The 20,154-nt window shown below is 42.5% G+C and overlaps 1 protein-coding gene and 1 long non-coding RNA gene across 3 annotated transcripts in view; one reads left to right on the forward strand and one right to left on the reverse strand.

Annotated features, from left to right (window-relative positions):
- Positions 1 to 17,322, reverse strand: part of LOC110527541 (zinc finger E-box-binding homeobox 2) — a 75,538-nt gene extending 58,216 nt beyond the window's left edge. For both annotated transcript variants that reach the window (XM_036983025.2, XM_036983023.2), the window contains exons 1-2: positions 17,108 to 17,322; positions 15,457 to 15,615 (exon numbers count right to left, since the gene is read on the reverse strand). In XM_036983025.2, the coding sequence (XP_036838920.2) occupies positions 15,457 to 15,529 (73 nt within the window). In that variant the 5' untranslated portion in view covers positions 15,530 to 15,615; positions 17,108 to 17,322. The remainder of the gene's footprint in view (positions 1 to 15,456; positions 15,616 to 17,107) is intronic.
- LOC149982343 (uncharacterized) lies at positions 15,509 to 18,457 on the forward strand. The gene is made up of 2 exons (XR_016497520.1): positions 15,509 to 15,643; positions 17,506 to 18,457. It is a non-coding gene; the product is annotated as an uncharacterized LOC149982343 (long non-coding RNA).
- Positions 18,458 to 20,154: the final 1,697 nt, after the last annotated feature.

Here is a 20,154-nt window from a genome sequence, read left to right on the forward strand (position 1 = left end):
GCCCACGTAATCCCGTTACCTGTGAAATCCACGCATACTTCCCCCATTTGCGGCGGTTCCCAGGCGGACAGACTCACATTAAGCGCACATAAACAAACTCGAGGTTTTCCCTGACATTAGGGATTGTTTTCTCACTGTATATTACGCACCGAAGACGAGTTACTCCCTTAGGGTTTAGGAGAATATCAGAAAGAAGCTCTCTCCCTCTTCTCTTTACATATGGGTAAGGGAGGCATACCCGCCTTTTTACATCCTAGTCAACACCCCCTCCTTGCTTACCCTGCCTTGCTGCCCGCCTAGGAAAAACTGAATTCAATACTAATGTCTCATCTTTATCTGCTCACAACAAGTTCAATGCTAATCTATGACACAGCAAATAATACATCCAATAAACTGATTGGGATTATTTCGTTTGTTGCTCAATCACACCATACAATTCCCTCAATATGTGCCCCTATACCCTCTAAACATTTAACATCCATCTGGTTGTCGATACTGTGTTCCTTTGCGTCCATTTTCACACCCGCTGTGTCCCAGGCACCTTCCACGAGGAGTGAAGTGATAGCTCAGACGGTATCTCCAGAAACGCTATCTCCAGAAACGGTATCTCCAGAAATACACCATGTTTGTGGGTTTCTACCTTCTCTGTATCACATCGAAAAGAAGAAAAAAAAGGTGGGAAAGTTTTTACAATGTTGTACCTACATTACCCGGTGTGTAGACATATGTGGAATGTACTGTACCAAGGCAAGGTAGCTAGGCATAATATGAAAGGCTCGGCCCACTCCCTCCCACCCTCATCTCCACCCACAACAAATCTGTTTTGCTATCTTACATTCTTGAAGTCCCCCCAAAAAAAAGATTCAGAGAAAAAAAAAATCTGTCCTGGATCTTATTTGCCACACTCCAGTGGCAACAATGGCTCAGTTACACTACACTTGCACTGAACAATCTGTCTGGTGAGGGTTCACAAAACTATGAAATACCTTGTCAGATACTGCCTGACCTGTTCAGCAGAGTGACTCTGAAAATAATCAAATACAAAAATAATAATAAAGGGATATTCTGCGAAGAAGAGAGGCGAGGAGGACGGAAGGAGGGAGAGGAGGGAGGTGGTGCAGCGTTTATGAAAGGGGGGCACTTTCTGCCTTTCTACTCAGGGAAAGCTCGCTGCTCTCTCCTCACAATCAGCCATGCACACCCCCCAGCCATAGTGCGCAAGGGGCTTTAAAGATAAATGTTTGCATGTTAACAACATTTGACATGCTGTACAGTAGCAGCCACCTTGGGTCTCAGGATGCAGCCAAACAACAACAAAAATAAAACATGCAATCCCAGCAAGGATGTCAAACATGAGGAAGAGCACAACAATTTGTCACATATCTGTAAAAGTTGTGGCTCGCTCGCTGAGTGCACCAGAGGATGGAGAAAAAAGGGAGGGAGGTGCGTGTGTGTGTGCGCGTGTGTGTGAGCGAGTGAGTGAGTGAGTGAGTGAGTGAGTGAGTGAGTGAATGAGTGTGTGGTGAGGCCTAGAGATTGATGTGCAGGGGTATCATAAGGCACACACCTGAGTAAATGTTGCCACTATCCCAAACTGACAAACTTGTGTCATATCACAAAACACCACAATCAAAAAAGTGATATTGTGAGGAACATCATGTAACATTTGATATCCCTCTCATGCCAGTGCTGACGTCACAAGGTCAGTCAAGTGACGAACACGTAGTTCATTAACAGACAACATATGCAGAAGTACAGGCCATCAGTAGCTAGCCTGTAGTCTGCTCCTTCCATGGATTTCTCTGGAAATCGGACTGAGGTCGTAACTGAGGCCAAGAACCTGACCATAGAGTTCTGGAACCAAATCGTGTTGTTCTGGAACCTGACCGTAGAGTTCTGGAACCAAAACAAGTGGTTCTGGAACCTGACCAAAGAGCTCCATCCCAATGTGTGGTGCTGCTAAGAAACTGTGGGATGGAACCGGACAATGGAGAGAACCCATTGTTTTTACAACTGGACAAGTCTTCCATTATCCTAATGCCACACACATGACCTTATTCCATGCGCCCTGCTTTTCTGATGGATTTATCAGGGGGGGGGGAAACACCTAAAAGACCTTTCAAATGCCACATGTTCCTATCTCTGGTGTTTATTTTATCAGTAGCAGCCGAGAGGAATTGCTAAAATGATGCTAACGAAGACTGAATTCCAAATAGGTTCAGTGTTTTGCAAACAGCTTCAGCTGCATGCTGGGAACAGGGAAGAGCAGACAGGAGGAGGATGGCAATCTCAGTTTACACAGTCTCCGCAGTGCTGCTCCTTTTATAAATTACCTCATCAGTGACTGAAATTAACACCGATTCTTGCAGGCAATTTCTCAATTTCCAATGCTAATTACGTTTTTCTCTTTACTTTTAAATTCTGTACCACCTGTTTAGGGGGGGAAGACATCTTAGGCAACGCAGCCGCATTTAATCACAATTTTAATTAACCACGGTGTAGATGTGAAAAAGAAGCAATTATAATGCAGATGAATGATGATTTTCCCACATTAAATTGTTTTGTTTCTTCGTTATGTTGATTGCATAAATACAGGCAGGGAACAATTTTTATCTACTGTAATTTTGTAATTGTTTTGCAACAAAAAATATATATTTGGACAGAGAGACTGAGTTCATCTGTTTACAGATTGCTTAATTTTTGTTTAACCCTGTAATTACTGCCAATACGTATTTGGGGTAAAACTTCATTTTGACAAGCAGAAGCTAGGCAGCCCTGCTACTGATGTGCTTACACTGTATCAAGCCCAACACCTAATGTCTGTACACATTGTGGCATCTCTGTCACACTCTTTCTCTCCATAAAAAAAAGCAAAAAAACTTAACTACATCTTTACCTCCATCGACCTTTTCCAACTATTTAACTAAAGGAAAGTCATTCTCCCCACTCCCTCCCGTTTTACCATTGAGCAGACAGTTGCAAATGAAAGCACAGATGGGTACTACAAGAATGGACCCATAATCTTTACTGGCTCATGAAAATATCATTGGGTTTGAAGAAGACTGGTGTCTTAGAGGACTTTTACAGGCTGTGTTCTCAGGAACTTGCGTTTATATTAATGGCACAAGCACTGCCACGATAAAGAATAAAAGACATCAACATAGCAAGTTCCCCTAAAATGGTATTGTTTCTTCCGCTAAAAGCCTTTGTTGGCTAACAAGCTCAACTGATATAGAGATGCACCTATTCACCTCTGTGTTTGGCACAGAGGTGAATTAGACAGACCGGAGTCAGAGTCACTGTCATGGCTTGAAATGGTGGAACCAACCGACCCATTAGAGACCAGAGGACTGTTCGGAATTACTGTCCACATTTGATTGGGAGAGGAGATATCTGGCATGGCTGATGGCTTGGGGCCTACAGGCCTTTCACCCTGACCTGGCTAGCGTGGTCTGCTACCGGACATCTTGTCCCCCCCTTCCCCTGTCTACCTTCCCCCAGCTAGCTGCCTGCCTCCCCGTCCCCTTCACTAATCTCACTGCAAGCAGCTTTCAGTTTGAGCAGAGACCATAAAGAGGAGGAGAGAAGGGAGGGGAGGCATCAGAGTCCTGCAGCCACAGGCAGTGCCGTGAAGCTTCTCTATGAACAAAACTTCAGTGGGAAATAGGGAGGGGCTCAAGTACAGTATGTGTATGCGACTATAATTTGTTGCTTTTGTATGGGTTTTGAAAACTGGTTTGCGAGAGAGTTTGAGCACAGTGCGTAATTCCCCAAAAAAACAACAACAAAATCCGTAATACCGGTCATGAAAATAACCCATATATACTACGCAGTAAACACAGAACCTCTGAGCATACATCAACACTAGAAAAGAGAATATTTATGAGTCTCTGCTCTTCCGACTTTCCAAGAGCACCTCAAGAGATTCACAGCAAAACTTGGTATATATATAATCATATCTTTGGAGAAAAGAGGCAACCCCATTCTGAATATTAGTGGTGATGGCTAGGAGTAAACAGAGCATAAAATCCGTAGGAACTGTGACAAGGCCCATATGCACGCAGACAATACCAGGCCGGCATCTCCATGCCTTTGTTCCCAGCTTAACAAAACTCTGCCGTCACACCACTTTGACTCAATGCTGCCTGTCGAACGGCCATCAACCCGTCAGGCCCTGGCTGTCACATGCAAAGCTCACAGAGAGAGAGAGAGAGGGGGAGTGAGAGACAGAGACAGGGGAGAGATGGAGATAGAGAGCAAGAAAGGAGAGATTGAAAAAGAAAAAAAAAAAAAAGATGTGCGAAAGTGTCATACTTCTCCGAGGCTGTTAAAGGGGCGAACACATTTTAAGCATGTGTGCGTGCGGAGGAAAGATTAAAAAAAGAGAGAGCAAAGATGAATACAAGAAACAATGATAGTCACCTAGATCTCTGACTTCCCCTTTAATAAGAATATATGTTAAGAGGATTTCAACTCTGCTCCTCGGGGGATTTGAAACATTTTACAGCGGAATTCTCGTCCTGCTTTGTGACGTCGCAGAGACAGAATTGGAGCAGCGAAGAATCACTAAAAGTTTCATCAAACAAAATCCTTATCTCGATTTCTCTAAGGGCTATAGAGGAGAGTAATTCAAGAAGATAACGGTGCTGCTCATCTGTGTCCTGCTACAACCCAAGGTGCGACAATTGCATTTGTTCTCTCTCTTTGTGTGTGTGTGTGTGTGTGTGTGTGTGTGTGTGTGTGTGTGTGTGTGTGTGTGTGTGTGTGTGTGTGTGTATGTTAGTGTACAACTTTTTCTGAAAGCCTGACGTTTAATATCCACCACTGCACTGAGTGGTTTTGATCCTCAGCAATATCATCCATTGCACTAAACCAATTTTTCCAAGTCACTATTCCAGCTAAACAACAAATGCTTGTCTTCATACCCATCCCCCCCAAAACCCAATAAAAGACAACACTAAAGTTGACCATTACTGCAGAGATTCGGAAGCAGAGGCGAAAAAGGGAAGAAAAAAGTCGAGAAAAAAGGCCTACTCATCCCTTCATCCGCCTAACTTTGCGCCCATTACCCCTGTGGCCTAGCTCACTCAGGGGCCTTTTCTCTCGCTTCTCTCCTCCACCCTGGCCAAGCCAGGGAGAGATTTGTCTCACCCTCCCGCCCTGCCACTGTCAGTTCCCTGTCTCTTTCCCCAGTCCCTACCCTGGCTGTCAGGTTCTGGCCTGCCAATTTCAACTTGAAGCTTGACTGAGCTGATTTGATGCAAATACCTCAGGGGAGAATCCTGAAACTGATGAACAGTTATGTCAAGTCGATTTTGCACCGTTGGGAAAAGGTAACCTCTGCGTCAGAGAGGAAGAAAAAAACACAACAAGGTTAAAGAGAGAGGGAGGCTTTTGGTGCACATGTAATAGCACCCGGCTCCGCGTCCCCCCCCCCCCCCCCTCCGCCCCGTGTCCCCTTGCTGCCTCTTACCGCTCCTCAGAAATGGTAACTGTCAGTAGAAGTACTAATTGCAGATGTGCCAAGCTGCCATTATAATAAAATCAGAGGCCGTGTGGACATTAAAAATGGCTGCCTCATTTGAGAGACTGCTGAAAAGGTAGGCATAACTGAATATTTCATGACTTTAATTACTAAGGAATATTCCTTTCCGGCAGTATGGACCGAGTGTTGCTGTAACTAATTATGAAAAGTAATAACATTAGAGATCCTGTGATAGCCAGTTTACAAGGTAGCCTACTTGGCATGTTGAGCCACTATAATATCCCAGACCCATTCAATACTAGAATACATACAGGGAAATTATCTCTCTCTTTCTCTGCCTCTCACAGTCTCTCTCCCTCTACCTCACCACCTCTACTACATGTCCCTGCCATTTGAATGAAAACAGACAGAATATTGAGAGACTTTCTCCTCCTACACATTTTCTTAACAAAGCACTGATGCAACCAGGTACCTGGACCGTGAAGTGCCATTTGATTAATCCTTTAATTCACAAGACTAAGTACCTGTGTGGCTCTAACCTAACTTCCGTGCTACCCAGCCATATATTTACACAACTTCATCATCCTGACTCCCTGTGATGTCAGTGGCTCAGTTCGATACGACTCTGCCTGAACACTATTCAACTATGCTGCCGCCAACGGTGCATCCCTGGCGTAATGTACGACCACTGATATGGCCGTGGAGAGAAGGAAAGTACAAGGTCTGCTTTGATGGGCATGCTAATTCTAATACCCCTAAGTAGTAAGAATAACAAAGTGATGGAGAATTTATCTCAGGAATGTTGGAACAAGACGCTGGAGTGATAAGAGTGAATCTTCCTTTGGGTAGGAAAGCAGGGAGTAGCCAGTAATTACTGACGGCTGGGGTCGAGCCTGGATTTACAGAAGGTAAACAGTCAGTGATAGTGCAGGTAGAGGCTAGGGTAGTCTAGGCACTGAGTCAGCCCAGGCCTTTTTTTTGCCGCAACTAGTCCCAAACCCTGCCCCAATCCTAACCTTAGCCCTCCACCCCTACCCCATTCCCAGAAACATACCCTAGCCCTCAACCCCAGCCCTTTTCCCCTGACCCTGCCTCCACCCCATGGCTCTGGTCCTGTGTGTCAGAAAGGCTGAGGACAGGCCTGTCGGTGTGATTATCCTCCAGCTACCTGAGGAGGTGTTTGTTTGACATTGGTGTTTGACAGCGGCGGGGCGCAGGCCGTTCAGTGGGGGCTCCATCGCCAGTCAGAACCTATTAACACGAGAATTCACCTCGGAGTTTTTACAAGGCCAGACTGGTTCACACACTATCTTTACACGTGTCCTTACTACCGATGACATTTAAAGGGGGGAGGTGTGTGTTTTTTCTCTCTCCTTGGCTCACTTTTACCAAAGGTTAAATGTATGTTTGAATAACAAGGGGAAACGTAATTTCATACAATTTCCTCCATTGCTGCAGCGTTCGGTTAAGAGCTCAGTTGATCAAGCGATAAGATGAAAGCGTATAAAGTGACAAAAATGTAGCGCTACAAATGACTGAATCTGCCCAGCAATCAACTGCAATTACAAAGAAATAACAGTGGCACAGTTACCTTCCATAATATTCAACACGGACCCAGTACGTCCTTAATCAAGACAGACACAACCGTCTCCATTTCCAACCGGGCAAAGGTAGGAAAGGAGAAAATATCTCTAGGTGACTTGGCTTCTACATGATTCAAACAAATGGAAGGAAATGAGCTGGAATGAGGCAACATGTTCTATTAGGTCTTAGTAAGGGGAATAGCATAACAGTGTAAAATGCATTGAGTCATATGTGGGGAAAAAGTCCTACATGTCATGATACCTTAATCTGACAATCTCTTATTGATTGTCCCATGTGTCCATGACCTTGCCAGGAGTGCTCTTCCACCTGACAGTCAAACATACATCAAAGAGTATGTGTGTGTGTGTGTGTGTGTGTGTGTGCGTGCGCGTGCGCGTGCGCGTGCCTGGTCAGACTTGGTGAAAAAACTAAATCCACCGACTTCAGAGGACGAAACAGGAAACAGAGGGACCACTTTCGGGCACTGTTTTCCCGTAAAGGGTGACAACTTTGAACATGCGGATAACGAACAGCGGACAGAGAAACACAGCGCCATTCACACACTACCAACCGGATCAAAAGGCATCTGATGAGATAAAGCGCCTCTTATTTTCCTCACAACTAGTGTTGCTACCTTCCTTTTTTAGCTTTTTAGTAGACCCTCTCCCCATCCCCGACAGCAGTATGGAGTGATATACTCTTAGCCATTATCATTAGCACACCGATATTTCTATAGGCCATAATACAGTCATTATTGAACTTGCGGAATACATGCTGTTTAGGCTATGGGGGGCGTGTCATGCATGTGGGCACTATACTTACTCACTCGTGAGGAAAATCCAGATGTATATTGTAAGAGGACAATCAGCAGAAATGGGAGATTTCCATTGAATTTGTCCTTGTTCTGAAGCCCAGACGGTGTATTGCTAGAACTGTCGAGTTGCTGTGTATTACGCTGACTGCAAGTCAGATGCAGCACATCGTAATGAAATATACCATTATGCGCACAAAACGCGGTGCCTTTGAACTTCTAATTTGTTTCGTTAAGAAATGGAAATGTTCATTCCCACCTGCTATGCAACCTGTCGCAAGTCACACCAAGTGTACCTTGCAAATAGGAGGGTTGACACGTGGAACATTTTGAAAATCACACGCAAGCCATTGTAAACAACTAGATGTGTGCAAACAGCGGGATAGGAACCGAATGGATGGGCCGAAAAAAAGACTTCGCATTTTCACTTGAGAAAATGTCAAATGAGGCATGATATTTTTCAAAAATGTATTTTTCTCACCCAATGCATAAAACATTGTGGGCTTAGGATAAGGAAGTACACACATAAATGTACAATCCAAAATGCATGCAATTATTTGCCAGTCCACTGAAGTTTCAATTTCAGTGTTTGCCTTGTGTCTGTATCACACACACAGAAAAAAAGGAAAAGAGCCAAGGAACGAATGAAAGAAGAGAAAGACAGTCGACTGAATATGCTCCAGCTTCAGTGGTGTGTGAGTTCACATCACCTTACAGGGGAGTGGATATGAACTGTCAAGTCACAAGAGGACGGTGACAGAGACGGGGTTTAGAGGACGAGTCACGGCGGAGCGGCGCCGCAAACACCTTTAATTCTGTCACTTCTCCTCCATCATTCAATCTTTCACACTCGCGAGTCGCTAAGGTCCTCACACACACACACACACACACACACACACACACAACCTGTTCTACGGACAACACACACACAGCCAAATACAGCACGATATGATCCAGCGCAGGACGAAGAATTAGAGGGGGATAAAGTGAACCGGGTCTCAAAACAAGTCAAACTTATTAAGACTTGATCCTCATCAAAACATGATCAAATGTCTATTCGCCTTAAGCATTATGAATATTGAGTCATCAAATCAACATATTAAGCCAAGGGGCTTGAGGACTGCCTCCTCATTGGTTATGATTCATGCATTTTTCTTATTCACCGATGACGCAAGAAACTAACCAGTACGTGGTCCTCGACAGTAACATAAGTAAGCAGCACAGAAGACATTGCCAGCAGAACAGCAACTAGAGCTGAAGCTATTGCAGAGGGAAGGAATTTCAGCTATAATGATGGGTTGGGTATTCGTTAAAGCCAAGCGAGTCCCCTATCCAAGATCTCGCAGCTTTTCCACACACACACACACAAAAAACAAAGCAGAACATGGAACAGGCTGTCCTGACTCTTTACTTCAGACAAGGTACACAAGAAGAAGGCACCGGAAAGGGAGAGAGGGAAAGTTGTCAAAAGAGATGAGAAAATGTTCTATGCATGCGAAGAGCAGAAACCTGAACTGTCCAAGTAAAGAGTGAGTGTGTGCCCACAAAGAGTTAACCACTTCCCCTGGTATCGAAGCATGGGTTAATATCACGCTTGCCTAGTAAAGAATTATCCCTGCACCTCTCGGAACAAAAGACTCCTTTTGCAAACAGACTCCTACTTTCCCCCAGTGTCCAAAGGTGTTTGCTGAAGTAAATCTGTCTAAATCCCGGTCAGCTTGGGATGGGGGGGGGGGGGGGGTGGGGGGGGGGGGGGGGGGGTGTACTAATAACCTTTTTTTTTTCTTAACAAAAAGTTCTGGTTGGAAAAGAAAAAAGAAAGAATCTGGAATTCATATCACATGATGCATTTAAAGTTGTAGGCTGAAGCATCCCCCCTTTCAAAGCTTGGCAACGGATTTGCATACATGATTCTTTAGTCTGATTGAGAGAGAGGAGAGAGGAGAAATAGATCTCACTAGACAATAAAGATATCTTGCCAACCAACTTAAGAGAAGTGGAAGCATGCGGTTAAACTTTGGTCCACATTTCTAGGGGGGGGGACCAAATCTAATCTTAAAGTAGAGAGAGTACTGAGCTATAAAGTAAAGAGAAACAAAAATGGCAACACTGTTTGAACTGGGTTTTATTTTCATCACATAACACAACGACTAAACTTTTCTCAGTAAACCCAGCATAGTGTATCAACTAACATGATACTTTGAAAGATCACACTGCAACAACTCCAGAAATAGTCTCTCCTATTGACCTCTGACACACCTGCTCTTCTAGTGACATACAAAACACACATCCACAAGGAATCCCTACAATATCACGTGAGAATGCAATTTGACAAACAACAGTAGACATAAGCACTGCGTTGCGCCCCAATTCTTATTTCAAAATGGACAACAACAACAAAAACACCCCCCCCCAAAAAAAGTAATTGTGTAAAAACACACCTGCCCCTAGTTAGTATAGACTTCTTAAGTTAGAATCTGATCCGTTTCAGACACCTTTTCATTTATTTTTATTTTTTTTTAAGTGTGAGAGTGAGTGTCCATGAATAGTACAGGCATGCCATCTCGTAACACTATCTGACTGTCAGGAGGGCCAGGCCTACCCCGGTAGAGTAGGAGCTATATTAGGCTAGTAACCAGGGGACACCCAACAAACAGCCACAAACACCTAAGTTATTTTGTTCACCACCCACCCTTCTGCCATTTTTTTTTTTTTTTTTTGTTGCTATTGCTCTCCTTTCTTGCTTTCCCTTTTTCCCCCCCTTTTCATCTCGGCCTTTCTGATGCTGAATGCAAATGTAGCCTGCTGGCGGTGAAAGGGCTGAATTGTGATTAAGAAGAAGAAGAGCTCCTTTCTTTGTTCTCCCCTCGGGGGATGTTTACTGGGAGAGACACGGCGGATCAGATATGAAAGACATTCAGGTCAGCATTGATGTGAGCAAAAGTGAAACCATACCTAAGGCATTCCAAAGACCGTGGTGTCAGGGGTTCAGCTAACGGTGCCTCTGCTGTGTGTGTTCTCCCTGTTAGGCGGAAATATCTTCACAAGCCAGAGACGGAGAAAAAAAAAAAATATAGAACCCAAAACAAAATAAAAATGGTATTTTTTTAATTTATTTTTAAACAGACAAAATGTTTTGGGATAAAAGTTGCGAATTGGTGTCCGACTGAGGAGATGGTCATTAGTGTTCTGTCAGATTCATAATCGTCTGATACTGGCATGAATCTGGTTCCTCACGACATGTGTTTGTGGCTGAACGTGATGTCAGGGAGATCTATGTTGTTTTGAATGAACTAAAACCTTTAAAAAGTCGAAAGTCGCCCACACTAGGCGATGGAATGCATATGGAGCTTTTTTTAATATTCTGGAAGTTCTGAAATCTAACAGGTAGAGATCCAGTAACACAAAAGTGTTCAGTGGTGTACGTCCGACTATAGTCGTTTTAGCAGAAGGATATATTAAGCTCATGATGACCCCCGTTTGATAAAAAAAAAAGACAAACACCAAACTACAGTGAAGCATCAACCAAACTGTATCTGCTTGAAAAGCGTGAAAAGGGCAACAAAGGTCTCTCGCGTGACGACATGCCAGAAATCAGGATCAGGATGTTGTTTTGGGAACAGTGCACCAAAAAAAAAACACACATCCTCAACATGCCGCATCTACCATTGCCAGACACCATCAGCCTATGAGTCTAAAGTAAATAATCTAATAATACCTCATCATATGACATATATGAAATAGCTTTTCTAAAAATAAAAAAAAACCTGGGTCTGTCTGGACACCTCATGCCTCACCACTGTCACTGCTGCCATGCGAACAGTGCAGGCCCCTGCCGAAGGGAGATTATTTCTTGCTGGCTCGTAATATCTGCAGTAATTATTTCACTTGCTTAAACAAAATAATCCTTCTCTAAACACTGATGCACCACGGCAACACCGCCCTTCCCATTTTTTTTTTGCCCGAGTGAAAAAGCCATCAGAAAAGGTGACCGGCTATGGCTACTTAGACAATTGCACCCTTGTGGGAATGGCAGCATGAATGGTACAGTGGACACCCCAGCACTATTGACATTATAAAACATGTAAATGAAACACATTACGACTGACAATCAATTGTCCGTGAGCGCCAGCGAACCTGCCCTCCTTTTCCCTGTGACAGCAACAAAATAGTGCCTACCTTGGAAAGAGGAAAACATTTGTGAAAAGGGAAAGGGGGGGGGGGGGGGGCTTGGTGGGGGGGAAGGAAAGGGAAGGGGAGCTTTTTCTCTTCGACTCGGGAGCAAATGCACCTTAAAAGCAAATGAATAATAGAGATGGACAAAATGTTTAGACTGGAAGGAATCTGCCATTGTTTGGGCTGAAGGCAGGGCTGAGGCTAAAGAATTAGTAGGACTCCTTTATATCTTTAGCGTGAATGCACACAGCCTTTTATAATCACATTCACAGCATTGTATTAAACTATTGGAGCCAGAGAGAGAGAGGGAGAGAGAGAGAGACAGAGAGAAGCTGGAAAGTGTCATCCTTTGGTTTTGTACCTTTAATTATGTAATCAACATATCCTGGAGCATGGTAACATCTATGGAGAGGCTTTCTGTTGATTGAAAATGTATAGGTCTTTGCATTGTATTACAGGAAATGTCAGAGAAACAGACCTTTGGAATTGACACCTTCACATTTGAAACGTCTCCTGAAAAAGTGGTAGCGTTTTTTATGTACCAACTCATAAAATGGCACGCGCTGTACAGGCAAAACCACATAAGGCACACAACTCCAACATTACTCCGAAGTTGAACGTAAAACAAAGTAGATGGAGATACAGGAGATGCTGACCAGTACCACTGTCTGTCATTTCCATAGTACATTTCTCTTTACCCATACTGAGAGAGGAATAAAAGTGTGGAAACTGAAAGTATGCCGTGCAAAAGTACTACTTTCTAACAGTACTGATTTGACGAATCCAATTAGAAGGGAAAAGGTTTGTGGAGTACTTTTCCAGCTGTACTTAGAAACACACAGCGAGGTAGAGACCCCGCAGCTGGGTCTGACTTGCAACACCTGGGAAGGCAGGCAGAGAGAAAACTCCAACAAAACTACAGGGTTGCCAATATCACGTTGCACCGAACTGTGAGATTGACTTTACACTCTTTAACTCTGGATGTGATAAGCATGTATATGTGGGCCTATAGAATCTCACGGCGTAGGTGTGTTATCAACAAACAGCGAAGCCAAATACACCATTTATGGCTATAGAACCATTATTGCCTACTATAATGTGACCAAATAACCTAATCTGAATAAATTCACCTGGAATTGCAGAGTCTCACTCTAAGATCAAAATACTGGCTATAGAATTTAGCTATAATTGTGAGTCGAAACGTTTAAATCCTACTCAAAATATTCTACAACTACAGATACATGTTTTCTGGGAAACATGACAAAACTGCCATGCAGAAAAAACAACATTTATTTCTCTACCCATATCATAAATAAATCATTTACATCATCAATCTATCAATATTCAAAATATTTCAATAGATGGTCTATTTAAAAAATATATATTGTTTAAGTAATCTCAGTATGTAGGCTATCTGTCTGATAAGGATCCTCATATATAGCTATATAGGGGTGCTATCTATCGGCCAGACACACAAGCTCAGCTCCTATGACATCTCCCCATGCATCCAGGGGAGAAAATGAAATCCACTCTGTCTGAATAGTTCAACCACAGCATTCCCAAAGGGAGAGAGCTATTGAAGGCATCCCATGACGAGAAAATGTAAAAAATGTAAATGGGGGGGGGGGGGGGGGGGGCAACTCCGGGACCACAATGGCATATTCAAAAAATATGATAGAATCTAGAATGTCGAATTTCGACTTGCTCAGTCAGCCTATAATATGTGCACGCTGCACACCACCTCGGCACTGAGGGGGAAGCGACTAAAATAACATGTTAATTATTTTTTTTGCATTTGAGAGTGTGTGAGGTTGCTTTCTGCTGTTGCATGGCGGGAACTTGAAAGGATTTTTGTTTCTGACAAATGCAAATCTCAATCATCAGGTGTGTGTTTGTCAGAAAACACTTACTTGAATGGAGTGTTTTAAAGTAATCCAAACTTTTGTTTACTGGAACAGGTGGGAACTGGTGCTCAGAGGAAAGAACATTCTTATCTCCTAGAAACTACAGTGAAAAGGGGGAACCTACTTTCACTCCTATCTTTTGATATTCAGAACAACAACAAGCTTGAAGCTTCACTTGTAAGCATCAATGACTCTCCTTGTATTGATTGTGCAAAATCAATACACAACATTTAATAAGGAAAAGAGCCACATAAAGGGAGACATTTCACAAGTATGAGCAAAATTCAGACGCATTTGATAAGGCTACTTTGTACAACAACAGAGACTGAAAATCCCAGGGACAAAATAAAATGCAAAGCATTCCCGTGTAAGAATATATCTCGGGACCCAGACATGTGGTGATGCTGGATTTACTTGTGCACGGGGTGTATTGTAGTCAACAGTCCACAAAAGGGAATGGAACAAACGTATACTCCCTCCGAAAAGCGATCCACGACATGGCTCAATAACTCCCAACATGTAACACAGTTCGGTGGGTGGACAAACAGTTGACAATAATAGAGTGACAAATGTATGCTTCGCCGCTATTTGCTCCACACAAAGCACTTCATATTGCTAATAATACAATAAATGACACGAGACACACCACCGGTCAATACCACCATCTTAGCGCACATGCCATCTTATTTGGTTACAATAAATTAGTAAACTAAGCTATTGCAGCCTGTTCACTGCGAATTGTCCCCCCCATGTTCTGTTTCATATTCTTGTCAATTGCCAACGGTGTGGGACACTAATCATTCCCTACTAAAAGGGGACTATGCTTCGAGAGAAAGTAGATAGACACTACAACAAATCATTTGGGTAAAACGCGAGAACTAAACATACCAATAACGTGTAGACATATAAAAATGAATTACATTAATGTCATAATATACTCAGGGGTGTGAGAGTCTAAGCAATGCGTAACATAAGGAACAAACACTTGCTGAAATAAAATACTCAAACAACTAAATCTACAGGTACGTCAAGTACAGAACAGCAAATAAAATTAGTCCTCATCTAACGGGTTTGTCTTGGTGGAAAATAAGGGACTTCGCGACTGAACCGTTATCTGGGCAGGGGGAACTTTCTGAAATTCCTCCCACTGCTACTCAGTCTTTTCGCACAACGATAAACTCTCAACTTATTACAACTTCCACCAAATTGTCTCTGTAAAAATGACGAAATGAGCGAACACGTTGTGCTCCTAATTTCACAACGAAGGATAGACAGTCCCGCCTGTGTACACAGCACAATACTGACACATTACGCATTATTTCCCAGTTAGAAGTGTCCCTTTATTTCCTATGAGACGAGAGCAGAACAGAACACGCATTTGGCAATTCGTAGCCAGCCCCTCTGAACTACAGTCAACAGTGACAACATTACAAATCTAGATCCACAACAAACATATTTCGCAAATGACAGTTTGTTATTTTCCTGTCTTTTCTTACCGTTTTTTCTTCTTGGATTGGCTTGTTTTCGCCTCTTACACCTGGGGCCATCCGCCATGATCTCGTGCTTCATTGATAAGAGTGGATCAGATGGCAGCTCGCATGGACTCGACTCCTTGAATCAGCAGCAGCAGCAGCAGCGGCACGCAGGCTCAATATCTAACAACCAAACACAGGCAGCAACAATGTGGGTACACTGGACCGACTGGGAGTATCCATTTAAATATCAGGCGCCAAATGAAACAGAAAATAATAGAAAACCCAACTGATATACAAAACGTTTATTTTATACCCATGCTAAATAAAGTACGATAAGGGGTCGATCAATGTATTGTTGATCTGTATAATGCCAGTGATCGGGATGATGATAAGTGGAAGTGAACATTGACGACGGGGAAAGAGAGGATGCAGAGAAAGGGGGAGACAGGGAGATAGATACACCTTCAGCATGAGGAATAATTCACACGGACTGGCCCTGCTGGATTAAGCATGCGTTTTTACATTGTGTTAATTTAAATAAGAAAAGTTTGATCATTTCTCTTTTTTTTTTTTATTTTGTGCTGTTTCCATTTTATGTTCTGCTTCGATATATCTATATATAAAATAATAACTCGTACATCGCAAACAGCAGGCCTACATTGATTTATCCGGGTTCATGTTTTTTTAACCTACATTTTTTTAAATTGAGAGTAACCGATATTGATGATGACACAATGTTAAAGTTGTGAGTTCAACGTTAGGCTTTGTGTCAAATGTAAATATCAGAAAGGCAGAAAAAAGAACAGTTTCAATCCGCCAGGCAATATATCACGTACAACACAAGACAATACAAAATAAAGATGATACATAAAGCTGTGTTGTGAAATACGTAGATCCTAAATGCCTAAATGTAAAAGAACTCCACCATTAATTTACGAACATTACAAAATGTGTTAATTTAAGATTCATTTTAGATTGCATGCCTATTTTATGTTTTTAGGCCTATCATGCTGAAAAACGTACGTGAATAAATAAGTAAAAACTGACAAAACATGAAAACATTCATGATTTCAATGTACTAATCGAGCAAAAATTAGTGGGTTAATTTCTGCCATTGGATTGTATTGCTATGGGGAACGACCCACGACAGGAAGAACAAATAAACAAAAAAAACTTACAAATACCAGAAAATGATGTGTCAACAAAAATACAATTATCCAGACAGGATATGAAACAGATTATAGCTATCTGAACAAAATAATGTAAATGACGTTGAAATGATAAGCGAATATTTACCCTATTGTGAGACAGATAACTTCTACTCTACGAAACCAAAGGATACAGAAAGACACTAACAAAAACGAGTTGGACACAAAAGGGTGCATGCATGGCTCGGTGAAACTGAATCCAAAGCTGAAGAAGACCGAGCTTATTATTTATAGGCTTTTCAGCAAATTCTACAAAACTGCATCTTCTCTGATGAAACGCACTGCAAGCCTAGATACTTAAAGCGCACCGCTCCCTCATCCACCTGTGCAGGTGGAGAAAGTTTAACGTGAACGCAATGCTATAGCACCAAAGCCCCTACAAAAGCTCTAAGTCGCAATCTCTAAAACTATAAATGACCCATTGTATAAAGGTTATTAGTCGAGGTAAAGAAATGGACACATACCTGATTTCCTATAGTAGTATCTCTTCGGTTGACTTCGGTTGTAGTGATAACACGAGACTGCAGCGGTAAGCAATTGTGGAGAGAAATGTGCAGGGATCCTTGCAATGATAATAAAGCCTTAGAAATAGTGGTTCGAAAAGGACCGTTATTCCTGCTAGGGCAGGTTAGGACTGATCTCTTTCAGACACTCCAGGAAACAAACCTGGGGACGGACTGACGTGTTACGCCTCTTCTAATGACATTTTTTTCTTTCTCTTTTCTGTAATACAGTGGAGAGGAGAGAACCAACCCTGGGACACGCGCCACCTATCGTCACCGGAGGGGATAATTGAGAAGGACCAAACGTGAGCATCTTTTGCTAAACGTAATACGTTTTTTTTCTTCTCTCTCTCTCCCAGGCTGTTTGATCCGAGTGAAATTAACTGTGACTGTCGGACTATGACTACCATGTATAGCAGCCGAAGAAGAAAGAATATTATCCAGAAGAAGAAAAGTTGGAACACTCTTATTCAACCGACATGACCACAACTGGAAGGGGGAAAACGGACCAAAATGAAAGCGTTGGAAGTTTGACTGACTCTCCAAAACAGTCTCACACATACCAGGGATGTGAAAGAGATGTGTATATTGAGGTGCTTCTCGCACGTGCCAGGTGCAGTCAGGTGCGTACAGGTACTTTCGTTGAAGTTTTCCCGGTGTGTTTCAGGTTTGAAAGACGTCAAGTGTATACTTCATTCATTTTTTTTCACTGGTGTTATTCAAGGTTATATCGACGAACATATTTCACTCTATTGCAACTATACGACATGGCTATTACTCCAATTCATGTTTCTCTATTTGATTAATTTATTTATTTCCTGGTGATGCTGCTGCTTCAATGTATGTCTCTCTCTCTCGCTGTAAATGGAGAGGAAGGCTCCACCTTTGCAACGCTGTGATTGGTTATGTAAATAAAGTATTATATTTGCTGTCCTGTCCTATGCAGTTATCAACTGTATGGATAATTAAATCATCAATCAAGATGCTCGACTGTTTGATGCCTTTGTCCGAAGCCAATCAAATTCCAGAGAGCTCGGAAGCACAGCTCGAGAGGAAAAGGTGCTCAGCATCTGGCATTAAATGTTCCAAAAGACGGTCGATATAGACAACACAGCTGAAAATAGATTGCTATTAGAGTATTTTTCAATATTTTTTTTATCTGCAATTAATTTGAATGAATTATATATAATTGTAGTCATTATAATTCAGATTATTATAAACCATATGAATATAATGTTGTGTTTGTAATATTATTATTATTATGTTAATTATTACATGTACAGTATTGTATTTATTTACAGCCTACGACTCTATTTATATTGCACTGTTATATTTTCATTAGCTAGTTATGTACAAAATAACTTTGTTGTCATTTATGCAGCTGTTATTGGTCACAGCCAGGTGATAGAGCGTTACAGACTTGAAGAGAGGTGGACCCGCTTTACTGCAGCTGGTAGGTAGGCTACTCCCAACTCAAGTTTTGCAGCTCCACGGAGTTATCTGCTTTGTGTGAGGTTAATGTTATGTACAGCGTGTGTGAGAGATGAAGACTGGTGTAGGCGTGTGATTCGCTTCCGACTTTGACAGCAAATAATAGCCTACAATTGCAAGCCAGATAAAGACGCAAAGTCATTCATTTTAAGTGCGCACTGAATGTATGTCAAGCAAGTGCAGGGTCTCTGTTTGACTTGCCAAATCCCACTGTGCTGCCGCTCCACGACTGGAGCGGTGTCCCCTGCTCATTCATCCCCTCGCGCTCTGAGTGACACCGCTCCTTGCTTTCAGCTTGAATATTTTATACAAACATATACAGCGTGAAAAGGGATTACTGACGATGGTTGACCTATAGGGGGACTTTAGGGTTAATGAATCTGTTCATTTAATTGAGAGGCAACACAACACACTCTTGTGGCTCTAGAAAGCAAGTGTCTTTATTTGCACGTGCCATGTTTGGTGGTATGAATATCAATGCAGCATATATATGCCCTTTGTCCGTTTTATCATTACTTATGTATTTATCAAGGACTCAAATACGACTGTTTCATGAAGCAGTAAATGCATATAGGCTATGTCCATTTCAACTAGGTTGACATTTAAATGAGCATGTTGTGCGACAACAAAAAAACGATATGGCTTATATCCTATGCTCCACAGAAGCAATGTTGGCCAATGGTTTATAACATAAGTGTTGCAGTACAGAATGCACAGTGGAATCAGTAATGATCCTGGTATTTAACCTGGTAGTTGATCAACCGGTCAACTGGTTCACGCACCTGTCAGGTGTAAGGAGTCCAGTGTTAAAACACAGTGCATTTGTGTCTGCCACACTTTGAATGCAGAGGACAGGCGGTGTCTCCGTTCAGTTCATAGACTCCACTGCTGAAGCACACTACTGTTCATGATTATATCAGGCACCAGATTGGACTTCCCACGTGCTACAGCAGTGTCATAAAGCATAGTGGGTGTTTTCTTTGTACACTAATACGCTGTTTTGTCTGACCACAACGCGTTGGCAGGAGAACTCGACAGGTACAAGTACAGCAGCTACACACATCATAGTCCGTTGTGCCATTACAAACCAGGCACAAAACGATTCTATTTTCCCAAAGATATATCATTTCTGTTGTCCTCCCCACACAGTCCCATGGAAACACACGTATCTTTGGATTCCAACTCCCTGCAGGCCTGCTGTTCTGTGCTGAGAAAGGAGCGGCGACCGAGATGGAATTGCTCCCTGGAAATGTCACATCTACGCTACAACTTAGGAGGAGGAGGAGGGAGAGGAGGAGAATGCACAGGTGGTGGTGGGGAAAGAATCAAATGGAGTGGAATCCCCAAACTAAATAAGAGAGCGAGGGGTGAGGGGGATGAGTGGAGGAGGAGGAGAACAGGACTATGTCATTTCCTGTACATGAGAACATACCCCAAAACTGCTCTACATTTCACTGTTTTAATGTCTCCCCCTGAATAATTTCACGTACCTCAAGTACGGTATATGATACATTATG

This window comes from Oncorhynchus mykiss, chromosome 7 (genome assembly GCF_057628025.1).
Source record: "Oncorhynchus mykiss isolate SJ-2025 chromosome 7, ASM5762802v1, whole genome shotgun sequence".
NCBI classification, from domain to species: Eukaryota; Metazoa; Chordata; class Actinopteri; order Salmoniformes; family Salmonidae; genus Oncorhynchus; species Oncorhynchus mykiss.